At 44.7% G+C, this 17,806-nt stretch overlaps 1 protein-coding gene across 1 annotated transcript in view; it reads right to left on the bottom strand.

The window, feature by feature from the left end:
- LOC137353290 (ankyrin repeat and fibronectin type-III domain-containing protein 1-like) overlaps nt 1-17,806 on the bottom strand; it is a 125,268-nt gene that overhangs the window by 13,585 nt on the left and 93,877 nt on the right. Inside the window, exons 12-16 of the mRNA XM_068019402.1 lie at nt 16,851-16,970; nt 8,151-8,366; nt 5,300-5,466; nt 2,291-2,441; nt 71-230 (exon numbers count right to left, since the gene is read on the bottom strand). Coding sequence (XP_067875503.1) covers nt 71-230; nt 2,291-2,441; nt 5,300-5,466; nt 8,151-8,366; nt 16,851-16,970 — 814 coding nt within the window. The remainder of the gene's footprint in view (nt 1-70; nt 231-2,290; nt 2,442-5,299; nt 5,467-8,150; nt 8,367-16,850; nt 16,971-17,806) is intronic.

Here is a 17,806-nt window from a genome sequence, read left to right as displayed (position 1 = left end):
AGGCTAAAACGGCTGAACGGTCTCCGATGTTGCATGTGGATTTACATCAGTTCCCAATGGCCTTACCCACCAAGCTCAAAGATCTGAAGTGGCAGGGTCAGAAACCCTGAGGGATGTCCATCCTGTCCTGGGGCTGAGCAAACATCATCTGAAGGAGGTAGCAACAAGAGGAAGGAGACCTCTTCTCCAAACTCCAGCACTTCCTGCGTGTACAGTCGGAAATCCACGGCCTGGAAACAGAGAAAAAGCTGCAATATGTTTTTTGATATTTTCACTGTTTTTTTGATCCAATTATCTCCCCATTTACCTCCATCCAAGCATTCAGGCTACCGTTCTGCTTTGAAGCCTCCATGCCCAATCACAAGGAGTTGAATGAGAGTGACCCAGAATAACCTGCTCTCGGGTACAGTAGCACAGATAGGCACAATTAACAGTAGTTGAAAAGAAACTTAATTGAACCAACAATGTAACTACTGTAGCTACAAGAGCAGGTCAGTGGCTGAGTATTCTGCAGTGAATAACTCACCTGATGACTCCCCAAAGCCTGTCACAAATCAGGAGTGTGATGGAATACTCTCCACTTGCCTGGATGAGTGTGGCTCCAACAACACTCAAGGCGTTTGACATCATTCAGAACAAAGTTTGATTGATTGACACCCCATTCACCACCTTAAACATTCACTCCCTCCACCACCAGCGCACAGTGGCTGCAGCATGTACCATATACAAGACACACTGCAACAACTCGCTCAAGCTTTTTTGACAGCACCTTCCAAACTTGCTACCACTTAGAAGAATACCACCACCTGCAAGTTCCCCTCCATGTCACACACCATCCTGACTTGGAACTATATCACTGTTCTTTCATCTTTGCTCTGCCAAAATCGTGGAACTCCCAACCTAACAACACCTTCAACACACGGACTGCAAAGGTTCAAGAAGAAGGCTTTTATTCTCCATTGCTAGTTGCCCTTGAGAAGGTGGACAATAAATGCTAGCCTTGCTAATGAGGTCCACATCCCATGAATATTGAAAAAGAGTACAAGTTCCTTCTAACCCATTGATAAAGCTTTACTCAATCTCAGAAGAGGAATCTCACGACAATACAAGTGTGGCACTTCCGTTCCCCACATATGGAGCAGCATTTTCCCACGGGCTTCAGGACCCCGACGTTGGTACCAAATGGGGGTCTCAAGCCCACACTTGCCGGGAGCCAGACTGGGGGAGCTACTCTCCCGGGGGCGGCCACCTATTTGGTTGCCTCCATGCTTGCTGTCCAATTAATGATAGCGGGCTGGCTCCCAATGCTTCCAGCTTAATCACAGGGCCGGCAGCTCTCGAGCCTTAACAACTCCACCGGGAGAGGTGGATGCTGCTGAGACAGGTAACATTGAGGCTGCCTCAAAATGGAGCTGCCCTCGGAGGTATACATTTAAACTATAGATTCAGAGGGGCCAAGTAGGCAAGCCCCTTGCAGCGGAGGGGGAACCCCTCTGGCAGCACATTTGGGCCGCGTATGAGGCCTTTGCTGCTCTTTGGCTCCGATGCCCACCCCCCCAGTCTGCCACAGGGAGCCTGCCTCTCTATCACAGGAAAATTACTGGTGCTCCCTCTAAACTGCCCCTCATCAGGGAGCCATCCTGACGCAGCTCCCCACTATTTTCCTGGTCCCCCCACCTCTAAGCCCGCCACCAGGAGCTGGGAAAATCCTGCTCCTGGTGACTACCATGAATCAGATGGCCAATCTAGTACCAGTTTGTGTTATAATTGTCAAGTTAGAATCAACTACAGGTCCCCAGAGCCAAAGGGCAGTGAGGAAAACAGAAAATTCTGGAAATACCAAACACGTCATCAGCACTTGAAAAAATGGAACAGGAAGAGGCCTTTCAGCCCCTTGAGCCTTTTCTGCCATTCAACTAGATCATGGCTGATCTGTATCTTAACTCCATCTACCCACTTTGGTTCTGTAGCACTTAAAACACTTACCTAATAAAAATCTATTGATCTCAGTTTTGAAATTTTCAATTGACCTCCAGCCTCAACAGCTTTTCTTTTAGTAGGAGAGAGTTCCAGATTTCGAGAGAAAAGATGGTTTGAATCATTTCGGATGGAGTCTCTTTGTGCCAGTTCTCTCCTTTCAGATACTTATAGACCTGCTGTGTATTTCCAGAATGTTCCCATTCAAAAGGACAGTGTCTGAACTAGCTGTGCCACCCAATGCCTTTAGTTTGCCTCCACTGCTAAAGGAAGTTGCTGCTTCAATGTATAAATTGCAGCCAGTGTAGGTTACCTGATCAAGGGCTATGTCCAGTTGCTTGAGGAGGCTTTTCACAGCTGTACGTAGGCCCTCTAGGAAACAACACAGTGAGCTCCCAGTGTTTCCCTGTGTGGCAATGGAATCAGTCAGAGACGACACATTTCGTAACCACTCCCACTCCTCCCTGCAATTAAGAAAATGGTATGAGATTTCTCACTGGACCCTGGGCTGAGATGGACTGTTCATTTCCTGGCACCATGAAGACAGGCTAGCCGACATAATGTAGCTGAATCGATAGAGTCAGGGATGGGGTAGAGGCCTGCTACACGACCCGCACCCGACGAGACCTGACGACGTGTCAGGTTGGGGTCGGGTCCATCTTAAGGGTCCGGCTTTCGGGGTCGGGTCGGGTCGGGCCGGACACACACGGTAAGTGCTCTGCTGTTAAGTATTAAAAATAAAAAACTTACCTGAGCTGGGAGTCTGGGACAAAACTGAATCTGCGCAGTGAGCGAGTGGCGTCACTGTGACATCATCACGCATGTGCTGCAGCTTCTTGCAGGCTCGGTGTCAGGAAGGTAAGCAAAGGGATGGTCGGGTCGGGCTCGGGTTGGGGCGGGTTTGGGTCGAGTCGGGCCCGGGGCTAAATCGAAGGGACTCAGGCCCGGATCCACTGTGGTTCGGTTGGGTTTGGGTTGGGTTCTTTTTTCCCGACCTGAGCAGGCCTCTAGGATGGGGTGCACTCTTGTACGGCACTTCTGAATTGGATTGAAATTGCTGTGTGTGCTACATTTGACACACTGCTTAATGCTGGTATATTTTAGTGAAGTTGCTAACCTGTTTTCTATACACCTCTACAGGCACAGAACTTGTGATGTGGCACAGTCTGGTCTGCCAGTCTCATCTGTATTGTCATGGGAAGAGGTGAAGAGAGACCAGAGGATTCCCCAGAGGGCAGGTTGTCTGGGGACAAGTTGTCTGGGGCAGGTTGTCTGGAGCTCTATTGGCTGAGGGCAGGTTCACTGGGGATGGATTGTCTGGGACAGGTTATATGAGGGCAAGTTGTCTGTGGGTATGTTGTCTTGGAGGAGATGCAAATAAATTGCTTAATGACAGCATTAAAACAGTGCACAAAGATGTTTGCACAAAAGTTCAACCTGGGAGCTAACAGACAACATTAAATAATACAGGGATACCATTGAGAACCCAGACAGTACAACAAGTAAGGTACAGGAGTTCACAAGACAATTATGGATAAGGAAGGTCATTCGGTCCATCTTGGTTGATTCATCTAAAGTGACCCCAAAGCTCCCCCAGTGCAACATCCAATTGTTCCTTAAATGATTCCAGAGATTTTGCCTTCATCGCTCTATCTGCGACACTGTTCCACCTGTTAATCAGCTTGTCTGAAGATCTTCCTGATATCAGCCCTACGGTTTCTTTTTACTGAGTTGAAACTATGCGCCCTTATCCTTTTCTTGCAATTCAATTTAAAGTAGTCCTCCAGATTCTCCAATCTCTCAGATGCTTACTTTCCAGGCTGAAAAACCTCAAGTTTCTCAACTCAATGAACACAAGCAACTCTGTCCGGCCTAAGGGTGAGTACCTGTCATCCAAAAGGAGTCCAAGTCACTGAAGTAGGGTATTCAACTCTGGTGGGTTGTATTCCTGGAGGTATTGTCACATGACCCTCCCACTGCCAACCACCCCGCCCCAACACACCCACCATTGGTCACCCAACATGTTCATCCTCTCTGCACTACCATTCCACACCAACCCTAAAAGAAACAGACTCTTCATTAGCTGATTGGATGGTTCTTAACGGCCAGTCAAACAGCTTTATCTCCTCAAAAATATTGTGGTGTGCCTTTAAGGGTGTAAAGAAATCAGTGCAGCTTTAACAGATCTCTTCAGAAGCCCAGTGAGTCAAGGTGCATTCTGGTTGCTAAGTTACAGCCACACAGAGACAGAGACCAGACATTCAATGTATCGATCTTGACTTTGAAACTGGCTGGCAAAAACTGGTTTTGCACAGACAGATGGATCTGGCATGTGAAGGAAATAGGAGAGCTCTCTCTAAGTCAGTTTAAACCCTGGGTAGTTTCGCTCTTTAAATTCTAAAAAACTTCAAGCCAGATTAATTTCTTAAAGAAATAATAAATTATTGATCTGCTGTGTTCATCACTGAAAAAAAGTTTAATACCAGAACTGCTGAACTGAACTGCTGAATTTCTATCTCTGGAAGGATCTACGGATTCATCAGACCTTGGAAGTCTGCAAGTGAACTTTGACTGTGTTGTATCAGAAGACCATTCATCGGAAGCATAATCTGCAAAGACTATTTTTTTCTATTTTTTCGGCAATTAATTAAAAATCAAACTACTGTTAGTTTGAGTATATGTATGTGAATGCAGGAGTTAGATTTTTAAATAAGAAGTTATAAGGTCGTTAGATATTGGTTTATCTTAGTAGTGTTTAAGATTTTAGTTTTTTTAATAAATAGTTAATTTGTTGATATCTCAAGAAACCTGGTTTTATTTCGCCTCATTTGGGGGTTTCTAGATTGTTTCAATTTGGCTGCTGTTTTCTTTGATTTGGAAAGCTTAGAGATATATGATGCGACCTGTGGAGTGGCAGAACTGAATTGACAGTTGCTCGTACCGCGATCAGAATCATATATTTTGATTGGGGGCCTTGTCCTGAGCAGTCGTAACAGAAGAAAATAAACCATTTTAATGCCACAATAATATTTCTCCAGGAGTGCTGAAAGAGATTCATCTTTAATTCCTGGAGATTCCAGGTCAGTTGGCAACCCTAGGATGAGGTCTTGGGTGGGAAACACTGTCCAGATAATAGGCACAGATAATAGTCCAGATATGATGGGGCGGGAGAGCAGCAATTAAGGTGAGATTACGTGGGGCAACCAAAGGAGGTGGGACCAATACAGGAGTGCAACTAAGTGGAATTAAAAAAAGAGAGGAAGCAATTGAAGAATAGGCGGCCTGAGATTATAAAAAGGAAAATCCCAATCATTCCCAATACCTGGATACATTTTTGTTGTCCCGTATCTTGGTGTGACAGAGAACATTGGGCACCCTGTATGGGACGAGGACTTTAATCTGATCCACTGAACTGCAGAGTTTTAGGTAACCGAGGTAGAGGCCTGGAGGTAATGTCTGGCTGATCCGCAGGTGATATTCCAGCTTTTCCTGGAGAAGGGAAACAAAGGGTTAATATGGGTAGTTTATTTTTGCTAACAAATGAATAAGAGATCCCTTCACCCCATCACTTCCCCAAACTGGGTTATGAACACTTTCTGTGCTTGAGAATATGTGGACGTCATTTTAACCAAACTCAACGGGAGAGGAACCTATGGGATCAGGTGTAATGCTGGTTTTACTCTCCACCCGGTAGCAGTGACCGGTGTAAAACCAGGGTTGTACCTGCTCCTATCAATTTCCCAATGGGTGGGTTAGGATACAGTTGCCCCCTTGTATGCCAACTGCACAAACATGGTTTCAATGCGCAGGGGGCACAGTTACACCCAGGACTCTGAAACTGGGACTAGATTCCAAATACCGAGGGTCCAATTTAATATTGGGCGCCAACCGGCGGAATGTGTCTGTACCCTGCCCATTCCGGGGGGAGAGGAATCCATACCCGTTCCCAGGCGTGACAATGTTACCGACTCCATTGTGAGGCTGTTACTGCCCTGTTAATTTGAGTAAGTTACAATGCATCGCACTCTGTCCAATTATCACCAGCCAACATTGATAAAACAATACAGTCCAGGATGGTTGGTGAAATGGAGCTAGTGTGGGGTAGGATATATGCAGCAGTGTTTTGAATGAGCTATAGTTTATGGAAGGTGGAAGCTGAAGACAATGGCTTTGGTCTTCCCAATGTTTAACGGGAGGAAATTGCAGCTCTTTTTTATTCTTTCGTGGGATGTGGGCATCGCTGGCAAGGTCAACACTTGTTGCCCATCCCTAATTGCCCTTGAGCTGCTTTCTTGAATCATGTGGTGTAGACACACCCACAGTGCTATTAGGAAGGGAGTTCCAGGATTTTGACCCAGCGACAGTGAAGGAAAGGCAATATAATTCCAAGTCAGGATGGTGTGTAGTTTGGAGGGAAACTTGCAGGTCGTGGTGTTCCCTTGTGTCTGCTGCCCTTGTCCTGCTAGGTGGTAGAGGTCACAGGTTTGGAAGGTGCTGTTGAAGGAGGCGTGGTGAGTTGGCAAGTCTTCCAGGACTAGATGTCAGACAAGCAGTCTGATAACACAGAGACAATGGAGGAATCGAGAGAGGTGGTGGAGAGGTAGAGCTGGGTATCATCAGTATACAGCTGGAAGCTGTCCCTTTTTATTTCATTCATGGGATTTGGGCGTCGCTGGCCAGGCCAGCATTTATTGCCCATCCCTAATTGCCCTTGAGAAGGTGGTGGTGAGCTGCCTTCTTGAACCACTGCAGTCCGTTTGGGGTAGGTACACCCACAGTGTTGTTAGGAAGGGAGTTCCAGGATTTTGACCCAGCGACAGTGAAGGAACGACGATATAGTTCCAAGACAGGATGGTGTGTGACTTGGAGCGGAACTTGCAGGTGGTGGTGTTCCCATGCATTTGCTGCCCTTGTCCTTCTAGTTGGTAGAGGTCGCGGGTTTGGAAGGTGCTGTCAAAGGAGCCTTGGTGCATTGCTGCAGTGTATCTTGTAGATGGTACACACTGCTGCCACTGTGCGTCGGTGGTGGAGGGAGTGAATGTTTGTGGATGGGGTGCCAATCAAGCGGGCTGCTTTGTCCTGAATGGTGTCGAGCTTCTTGAGTGTTGTTGGAACTGCACCCATTGAGGCAAGTGGACAGTATTCCATCACACTCCTGACTTGTGCCTTGTAGATGGTGGACAGGCTTTGGGGAGTCAGGAGGTGAGTTACTCGCCTCAGGATTCCTAGCCTCTGAACTGCTCTTGTAGCTACTGTATTTATATGGCTATTCCAGTTCAGTTTCTGGTCAATGGTAGCCCCAAGGATGTTGATAGTGGGGGATTCAGCGATGGTAATGCCATTGAATGTCAAGGGGAGATGGTTAGATTCTCTCTTGTTGGAGATGGCCATTGCCTGGCATTTGTGTGGCGCGAATGTTACTTGCCACTTATCAGCCAAAGCCTGGATATTGTCCAGGTCTTGCTGCATTTCTACACGGACTGCTTCAGTATCTGAGAAGTCACGAATGGTGCTGAACATTGTGCAATCATCAGCGAACATCCCCACTTCTGACCTTATGCTTGAAGGATGGTCATTGATGAAGCAGCTGAAGATGGTCGGGCCTAGAACACTACCCTGAGGAACTCCTGCAGTGATGTCCTGGAGCTCAGATGATTGACCTCCTACAACCACAACCATCTTCCTTTGTGCTAGGTATGACACCAGCCAGCGGAGGGTTTTGTCCCTGATTCCCATTGACCTCAGTTTTGCTCGGCTCCTTGATATAGTAAGGAGGCAATGAGATATTAAGAGAAAGTACTAAGAGATATTGAAAGTAGTGAGGGATATAGTGAGAAAGTAATGAGGGACATAATGAGGAGGCAATGAGGGATATAGTGAGAAAGTAATGAGGGACATAATGAGGAGGCAATGAGGGATATAGTGAGAAGGTAATGAGGGTTATCGAGAGAAAGTAATGAAAGAAATTGAGTGAAAGTAGTGAGGGATATAGTGAGAAAGTAATGAAGGATACAGTGAGAAGGCAACGAGGGATATAGAGAGAATGTAGTGAGGAATATAGTGAGAAGGTACTGATGAATATAGTGAGAAAGTAATGAGGGATAGAGAGAGACTGAAGCCAACATCTGTTAAGCTTAACAGCCTTGGAATATTTCAATAGATAATATCATTACCTTTAAAGTCATGAAGAGGAGATCCAGAGCAGTGAAGTTCTCGAGCGCAGATACGGATTTCCGATGGTTATGAAGCTTTGAAAGTGCGACCCATCGGACATTCTCCAGAACCTGCGATGGACGCAGCTCCTTGATAGTTAGGATCAGAACATTGCCGAGTTTGTCCTTGATTGGTTCAAAGTGCACCTGGCCCAGGTCCTGCGTTCCTAGCGCGCTCTGGAGAACAGAATGGCACAACTTAAACTCCCCTCCACTAGTGCTAGTGAGAAGGCTTTTCACTGTTGAATGAAACCCCCAGCCTGTGGGTGTGGCTGAGAATGGGAACTCTATGATTTATAGAATCAAACCACAAATCCATGTCCCATCAGGGAGCACTGTTCAAGTATGCAGACGATACTAAAATAGGAGGCTCAGTAAATCATTCTGAGAATCAAAGGAGGCTGCCATGTGCTAGCGATAAGATGGTGGAATCAGCAACAAAGGCGGCAAATTGATTTCAATGTCCAATACTAGGTGTTACATTTTGATTTAAAATAGTAATGATTATACTTTGAATGAGAGAAGCCAGGGTGATGTGGAAGAGCAGAGAGATTTGGGGGATCAAATTAACCAGATGTTAAAATAAGCACCTCAAGTAAATAAAGCCATAAAAAAAACTAATGGGATACTTGGTTGAGAAGTCTAGAATGAGGGGATGTTGAAATAAGATTAGATGTAAGTGATTTAGAACTGAGGACAGGAGAAATGATTTTACATAGAGGATTGTGAGGTTATGGAATGTAAACTCAGAGCTGGTGACTGAACCATTCAATAATATAGAATAGGTTAAATAGGTGGTTGAAGGGAAATTTAGTAAAGGGATATGAGAACAGGATGGGCACATGGAATTAGGACATTATTTGTGTGGCGGAAAAACAGCAACAGGAACTGTAATCTCAAAATTCAATGATTCAGGATGAAGGCTACAGTACCACTGGATGACACCTGGTGGCAGTACATACTAGCAATTTGAGCAAGTTTAGTCGCAGCAATAGAAAATTGTAATATGCAAATAGAGATTGTGTATTCAGTTAGAAACAGAATCATAGGCATTTCCAGCACAGAAGGAGACTGTTCAGCCCATTGTATCTGTGCTGGCTCTTTGTTAGAGTAATCCAAAACTAATCCAACTGCCCCGCTCTCTCGCCATAGTCCTGTCCGTTCCTGTGTTTCAAACTTTATTCAAAGTTCCCTTAAAAGGTGCAATGGTTTCTGCCTCAACCACTTCCTGTGGCAAAGTATTCCACACTCCCACAACTCTGTGTGTGCAGAAATGTTTCCTAACCTCTCTGTGATCATGTTAAATCAATGAGCCTTCCTCAGTGACTCCACAATCAGAGGAAATAATTTATTTCCTTATTCACAGTTATCAAAACTCTTCATAATTAAAAAAATTCTTTATTAAATCTGGTCTTTCCCTTCTCTGCTCCACTGGAAATAGTCCCAGAACCTCAAGCCTCACCTGATAAACTGACACTGTACACTTTAGTTTTAATGTCTTTTCTATATTAGAGCACTTCAGACAGTGTTCTAACTGTAGTCTAGACAACGTTTTGTACAAAATCAACATTACTTTTTCACTCTATGTCCCTATTGATAAACACTAAATGTTGCTGGTCCTTTTTTATGACTTTATGTCCCTGCAATTGCACTTTCAGGGAATATTAGCCTGGGTTTTGCGGTTCTAATGAAGGTGAAACTGTCAGCATTTGCCATCATTACAACTGTGAAACTGACAATAATTTCTAGTGTCTGCACATGTGCAGTTAAAGGCAGGAATCCAGAAGTTGCTGTCAGTGATGGCCACTCCTCCACAGAGTGTGCTGTTGAGTCCCTGTAGATGGAAATCTTTTGAAATTACTCAAATTGATGCGAATTTCACTTTTGCACTATTGGACTCGCTGCAAAAACCTTGGAAAAAGTTACACCTTGTTGAATGAGGTGTAAGTGGGTTTTTAACAACGTACTAACTTCATAATTACTTCTAACCAGCCTCTTTGGCCCTAAAAAACTAATTTTATATTTTTAGAATGTCAAATTTCTCCATTGTGATAATTTTTTTTGCATATTTAAAAATATAAAAATAATTTATTTACAGCTTGTTTATGATATTTCAGCTTCTTCCTTAACCCCATGTGGATGCTTCAATCTTTATTTCTCTTTCTGTAAAATGGTTTAAAAGTGAAGCATAATCTTTTTACTTTCTGGTTTGCTGTCTGTGATAATTCTTCAATGTGATTGGTTGCTTAGCCGGATTGACAATATCACTGTTGCTGGACACCAGAGATTCCCTTGAGCTGACGCCGGAATCAAAGTAGCTACGAAAGGTGAAATCTAGGCCATGTCGATGGCTAGCTCTTTGTGGGCAATTTTCTTTGAGGTCTTGATCAAACACCATCACCTCATTGCTGACCATGAAATCTAGGCTAATGTATTTGAACCCTTAGATTTTAGCTCATCAACACCTTGCAGTGTCTTCCCATTAAGTGTAGACCTGTTTTCTCTGAACATGTATCATTTCACACTCCTCCACATTAACTTGTATCTGACCATTGCACTAAACTGCCCATGTCTTCCTCAATTCTATTACAGTCCTCCTCACTGTTTCCCAAAACTACTTTCATGTCATCGGTAAATTTAGAGATTGTACTCCATATGTCCAAGTCCAAACCCTCTATACATACCATAAACAATAGTGGATCCAGTACTGAGCTTGGGTACACCTCGTCCAACCCTTCTCCAATCCAACCAACACCCATTTACTTCATTTCTTTGTTTCCTGTCCATCAACTAACTCTCCATCTATGCTGTTACATCTCTTATACCATATGCCTGGATTTTTTTAATAAGCCTCTTGAGGAGAATACAAAGAGGCAGCAAAGGAATATAGACAGGTTAGGATAGGGCTTATGGAGTTGAGGGTAATATATTAGCATGGATGGAGCATTGGTTAATGGACAGGAAGCAAAGAGTAGGAATGAATGGGGCATTTTCAAATTGGCAGGCTGTAACTAGTAGAGTGACACAAGGATCAGTGCTGGGACCTCAGTTATTTACAAACTAAATTAATGACAGATGAAGAGACTGAGAGTAAAGTTTCATAAGAACATACGAAATAGGAGCAGGGGTAGGCCATTCAGCCCTTCGTGCCTGCTCCGCCATTCAGTGAGATCCTGGCTGATCTTCTACTTCAACACCATTTTCCTGCACTATCCTCATATCCCTTGGATGTTTTTAATATGTAGAAATCTATCGATCTCATAATGATTGAGCCTCCATAGCCCTCTGGGACAGAGAATTCCAAAGATTCACCACTCTCTGAGTGAAGAAGTTCCTCCTCATCTCAGCCCTAAATGGCCTGCCCATTATTTTGAAACTGTGTCCCCTGGTTCGAGACTCTCCAGCCAGGGGAAACATCCTTCCTGCAACTACTCCGTCGAGCCCTGTAAGAACTTTGTATCAAAAACAAGAAATGCTGGAGTCACTCAGCAGGTCTGGCAGCATCTGTGGAAAGAGAAGCAGAGTTAACGTTTCGGGTCAGTGACCCTTCTTTGGAACTCCGAAGAATTTTGTATGTTTGAATGAGATCACCTCTCATTCCTCTGAACTCCAGAGAGTAAAGGCCCAGTCTATTTAATCTTTCCTCACAGGACAATCCCTCCATCCCAGGAATTAGTTTGGTGAACCTTCATTGTATTCCCTCAATGGCAAATATATCTTTCATAGAACATAGAACAGTACAGCACAGTACAGGCCCTTCGGCCCACGATGTTGTGCCGAACCTTTAACCTACTCTAGGATCAAATACCTACATACCCTTCATTCTACTGTCATCCATGTACCTATCCAAGAGTCGCTTAAATGTCCCCAATGTATCTGCTTCTACTACCACCGCTGGCAGCGCATTCCACGCACCCACCACTCTCTGTGTAAAGAACCTACCTCTGACATCTCCCCGAAACCTTCCTCCAATCACCTTAAAATTATGCCCCCTGGTGATAGCCCTTTCCGCCCTGGGAAAAAGTCTCTGGCTATCCACTCTATCTATGCCTCTCATCATCTTGTACCCCTCTATCAAGTCACCTCTCATCCTTCTTCGCTCCAATGAGAAAAGCCCTAGCTCCCTCAATCTTTCTTCGTAAGACATGCCCTCCAGTCCAGGCAGCATCCTGGTAAATCTCCTCTGCACCCTCTCTAAAGCTTCCACATCCTTCCTATAATGAGGCGACCAGAACTGAACACAATATTCCAAGTGTGGTCTAACCACACTTATAGAGCTGCAGCATAACCCCGCGGCTCTTAAACTCAATCCCCCTGTTAATGAAAGCCAGCACCCCATATGCCTTCTTAACAACCCTATCAACTTGGGTGGCAACTTTGAGCGATCTATGGACCCCAAGTTCCCTCTGTTTCTCCACACTACCAAGAATCCTATCTTTAAGCCTGTATTCTGCATTCAAATTCGACCTTCCAAAATGAATCACTTCACACTTTTCCAGGTTGAACTCCATCTGCCACTTCTCAGCCCAGCTCTGCATCCTGTCAATGTCCCGTTGCAACCTACAACAGCCTTCCACACTATCCACAACTCCAGCAATCTTCGTGTCATCGGCAAACTTGCTAACCCAGCCTTCCACTTCCTCATCCAAGTCATTGATAAAAATCACAAAGAGCAGAGGTCCCAGAACAGATCCCTGCGGAACACCACTGGTCACCGAGCTCCATGCTGAATACTTTCCATCTACTACCACCCTCTGTCTTCTATGGGCCAGCCAATTTTGTATCCAGACAGCCAACTTTCCCTGTATCCCATGCCTCCTTACTTTCTGAATGAGCCTACCATGGGGAACCTTATCAAACGCCTTGCTAAAATCCATATACACCACATCCACTGCTCTTCCTTCATCAATGTGTTTTGTCACATCTTCAAAGAATTCAATAAGGCTTGTGAGGCATGACCTGCCCCTCACAAAGCCATGCTGACTGTCTCTAATCAAACCATGCTTTTCCAAATAATCATAAATCCTGTCTCTCAGAATCCTCTCCAATAATTTGCCCACTACCGACGTAAGACTGACTGGTCTATAATTCCCAGGGTTATCCCTATTCCCTTTCTTGAACAAGGGAATAACATTTGCCACCCTCCAATCATCCGGTACCACTCCAGTGGACAGTGAGGACGCAAAGATCATCGCAAAAGGCGCGGCAATCTCTTCCCTCGCTTCCCGTAATATCCTTAGGTATATCCCGTCTGGCTCCGGGGACTTATCTGTCCTCATATCATTCAAAATTTCCAGCACATCCTCCCTCTTAACCTCAACCTGTTCGAGCATATCAGCCTGTTTCACGCTGTCCTCACAAACGACCAGGTCCCTCTCACTAGTGAATACTGAAGCAAAGTATTCATTTAGGACCTCCCCTTCCTCCTCCGACTGAAGTCCATTCTTCAGTTCCTTCCTGGCTACCTTGTAACCCTCCAGAGCCCTGTCTGATCCTTGCTTCCTCAACCTTAAGTAAGATTCCTTCTTCCTCTTGACCAGCTGTTCCACATCTCTTGTCATCCAAGGTTCCTTTACCCTACCATCCCTTCCTTGCCTCATCAGGACAAACCTATCCAGCAGTCGCAGCAAGTGCTCCCTAAACAACCTCTACATTTCTGTCGTGCATTTCCCTGAGAACATCTGTTCCCAATTTATGCTCCCCAGTTCCTGCCTAATAGCATTGTAATTCCTCCTCCCCCAATTAAATATTTTCCCTTCCCGTCTGCTCCTGTCCCTCTCCATGACTATAGTAAAGGTTAGGGAGTTGTGATCACTATTACCAAAATGCTCTCCCACCGAGAGATCTGCCACCTGGCCTGGTTAGTTGCCAAGCACCAAGTCCAACATAGCCTCCCCTCTAGTCGGCCTATCTACATATTGAGTCAGGAAACCTTCCTGGACACACCTGACAAAAGCTGCTCCATCCAAACTATTTGCACTAAGGAGGTTCCAATCAATAGTAGGGAAGTAGAAGTTACCCATGACAACAACCCTGTTACTTCTGCACCTTTCCAAAATCTGCCTCCCAATCTGTTCCTCCGTGTCTCTGTTGCTATTGGTGGGTCTATAGAAAACTCCCAACAAAGTGACTGCTCCTTTCCTGTTTCTGGCTTCCACCCATAAGGACTCAGTAGACAAACCCTCCTCGACGACCTCCCTTTTTGCAGCTGTGATACGATCCCTGATTAGCAATGCCACTCCCCCACCTCTTTTACCTCCCTCCCTCTTCCTTTTGAAACATCTAACCCCGGAACATCCAACATCCATTCCTGCCCCTGTGATATCCACGTCTCCGTAATGGCCACAACATCGTAGCTCCAAGTACTGATCCATGCTCTAAGTTCATCACCCTTATTCCTGACACTTCTTGCGTTAAAATAGACACACTTCAACCCATCATACTGGCTGCAACTTTGTCGTGCCAATTGTCTAACCTTCCTCACAAACTCTCTGCACTCGGTATCTGCCTGTTCAACAGCTACCCCATCCACTGATCCGTAGCTCCGGTTCCCATCCCCCTGCCGAACTAGTTTAAATCCTCCCGAAGAGCTCTAGCAAACCTCCCGCCCAGGATATTGGTGCCCCTCTAGTTCAGATGCAATCCATCCCTCTTGTACAGGTCCCACCTTTCCCAGAAGGTATCCCAATGATCCACATATCTGAAGCCCTCCCTCCTACACCAGCTCTGTAGCCACGTGTTCAGCTGCACTCACTCCCTGTTTCTAGCCTCACTAGCACGTGGCACCGGTATCAATCCTGAGATTACTACTCTGCTCGTTCTGCCTTTTAGCTTCCAACCGAACTCCCTATATTTGCTTTTCAGGTCCTCATCCCTTTTCCTAGCTATGTCATTGGTACCGATGTGTACCACGACCTCTGGCTTCTCCCCCTCCCCCTTAAGAATCCGGTAGACTCGATCCGAGACATCCCTGACCCTGGCACCCGGGAGGCAACATACCATCCGGGAGTCTCGTTCGCGACCACAGAATCTCCTGTCTGTTCTTCTAACCATTGAATCTCCTATCACTATCGTTAGGTAAGGAGACAAATACTGCACACAATACTCCAGGTGCAGTCTCACTAAGGTTCTATCTAACTGCAGTAAGACATCTTTACTCCTATATGCAAATCCTCTTGTAATAAAAGCCAACATACCATTTGCCTTCTTAATTGCTTGCTGTACCTGCATGTTAGCTTTCAGTGACTCATGAACAAGGACATCCAAGTCCCTTTTGAAGTTCAACACTTCCCAGCCTCTCACCATTTAGGAAATATTCTGTATTTCTGTTTTTCCTACCAAAGTGGATAACTCACATTTCTCCCCATTGTATTCCATCTGCCACATTTTTGCCCACTCGCTTAGCCTCTCCACATCCCCTTGAAGCGTATGTGCATTCTCCTCACAACTCACACTTCCACCTATTTTTGTGTCAGCTGCAAGTATCCAAGTTCTGGTCTCCATATCTAAGGATACAGCAATACAGCAAAGGTTCACTAGATTGGTCCCTGGAATGAGAGGCTGAGTAAATTGGGCCTATACTGTCTGAAGTTTAGAAGAATGAGAGGAGATCTCATTGAAACATTGAAGGAGCTTGACAGGGAAAATACTGAGAGGTTGTTTCCCCTGGCTGGGGAATCTAAAACACGGGGCAGTGTCAGGATAAGGGGCTGATCATTTAAAACTGAGATGAGGAGAAATTTCTTCACTTAGAGGGTTGTCAATCTTAGGAATTCTCTACCCCAGAGGGTTGTGGATGCTCGATCATTGAGTATATTTAAGGCTGAGATTGTCAGATTTTTGGTCTCTCAGGGAATCAAGGGATATCAGGAGCAGGCGGGGAAGTGGAGGCTGAGGATCAGTCATGATCATTCTGAATTGTGGAGCAGCCTCGAGGGGCTGTATGGTCTACTCCTGCTCCTATTTCTTATGTTCTTAGATTATTATGTAAGACACCTTATCCAATACCATCTGTATACAATACATAGATTTTTGTTGGGTGAGGGCATTAAGTTATGGATCCAAGGCGGATAGATGGAGTTAAAGTACAGATCAACCATGATCTAAATGAAGGTGGAACAGGCTCGAGAGACTGAAAGGCCTCCTCCTGTTCCTATTGTATTCCCTTCATTTATTCAGCCACCTCTTCAAAAAACACATTGTTGAATTTGTCCAGCACTACTTGCTCTTAACAAGTATTTTCTTGCTGAAGTTGATTAACCTGTACATTTCTAAATGCTCATTAATTAGAATCACTGCACAGAAGGGGGTTATTCAGCCCATTTTGTCTGTGCTGGTTCTCTGCAAGGGAAACTCAGCTAGTGCCACTCCCCTGCCCTTTCCCCATAGCCCTGCAAATTTTCTCTCTTCAGGTGCTTATCCAATTCCCTTTGGAAAGCCCCGATTGTATCTGCCTCTACCACACTCTCAGGTAGTGCATTACAGATCCTAACCACTTGCTGCATAATTTTATCTCAAATTATGGATTCTAAGAGTCCATGAACAACTGATGTTGTAAAAAAATATATTTGAAGTTAAGATGTATAAATGTAATAGTCAGAAAAATTAACAACCAAAACATATTTTTCTGATGAGATCCTGGTGCTGAGGTGATGTTCATACCTGCAGCTGGGTCACTGCTAATAACATCTTCTGCCTGGTCTGTAGCACTGAGGAGGATGAGGACAGTGCGGAATTCATTCCCTTCTGCAGCCACTGGATGTCCTTCCACATACAGGAGAGCTGGAGAGAGGTCACATCACAAATCTTACAATTAAATATTGAGAAGAACAAAGCCATTGCCTTCGGTCCCCGCCACATCTCTGTGCCCTTGCCACTCACTCCATTCTCCTCCATGGCTACTGCCTGGGCTGAACCAGATTGCTCTCAAGCTCTGTGTCCAATTTGACCCTAAGCTGAGCTTCCGACCCCATATACTCCATATATATGTTAAAGGCACTATATAAAAGCAAGTTCTTGTTGAATATAGGAATCGCATTAGCTGACTGCCAGTCTGCTGGCACTATTCACATTTCTAATGTATTTTTATATGTGTTTAATAGATCCTCTGCTATTTCTTCCCTAACTTCTTTTAATATGCATGGATGCAATCCATCTGGACCAGGGCTTTTATCCTCCTTAATTTGACTAGTTTATCAATTATCTCCCCCATCTACCCTAAATCTCTTTATATCCTTTTTGCTCTCTCCTTCTAAAGTTATGTCCTCCATGTTTGTCTCCCTGGTAAATACCGAGGCAAAATAACTATTCAATGTTTCTGCCATTTCACTGTCATTACCTGTGAGTTGATTGTGACCTTAATGACCCGATCCCTATCCTGAGTTTCCATGTCTATAAAATATTTTACCATTTGTTTTTATTTTCTTTGATCATTTCATTTTGTAGTTTTTCTTTGCCTTCCTAATTGTTTTTTGACTTTGTTCTGAACCTCTTTGTATTCCCTTTTATCACCCTCTCCTTCATTGTTGTACTTAGTGAATGCCTTTTTTCTTTAGTTTCAATTTTACCCATATTTCTTTATTCATCCTTAGTGTTTCATCATTAGCTAGTTTGTTCTC

Source organism: Heterodontus francisci, chromosome 41 (assembly GCF_036365525.1).
Source record: "Heterodontus francisci isolate sHetFra1 chromosome 41, sHetFra1.hap1, whole genome shotgun sequence".
Classification (NCBI taxonomy): domain Eukaryota; kingdom Metazoa; phylum Chordata; class Chondrichthyes; order Heterodontiformes; family Heterodontidae; genus Heterodontus; species Heterodontus francisci.
Note: the sequence above shows the minus strand (reverse complement) of the source record. Positions and strands in the feature narration are given on the sequence as shown.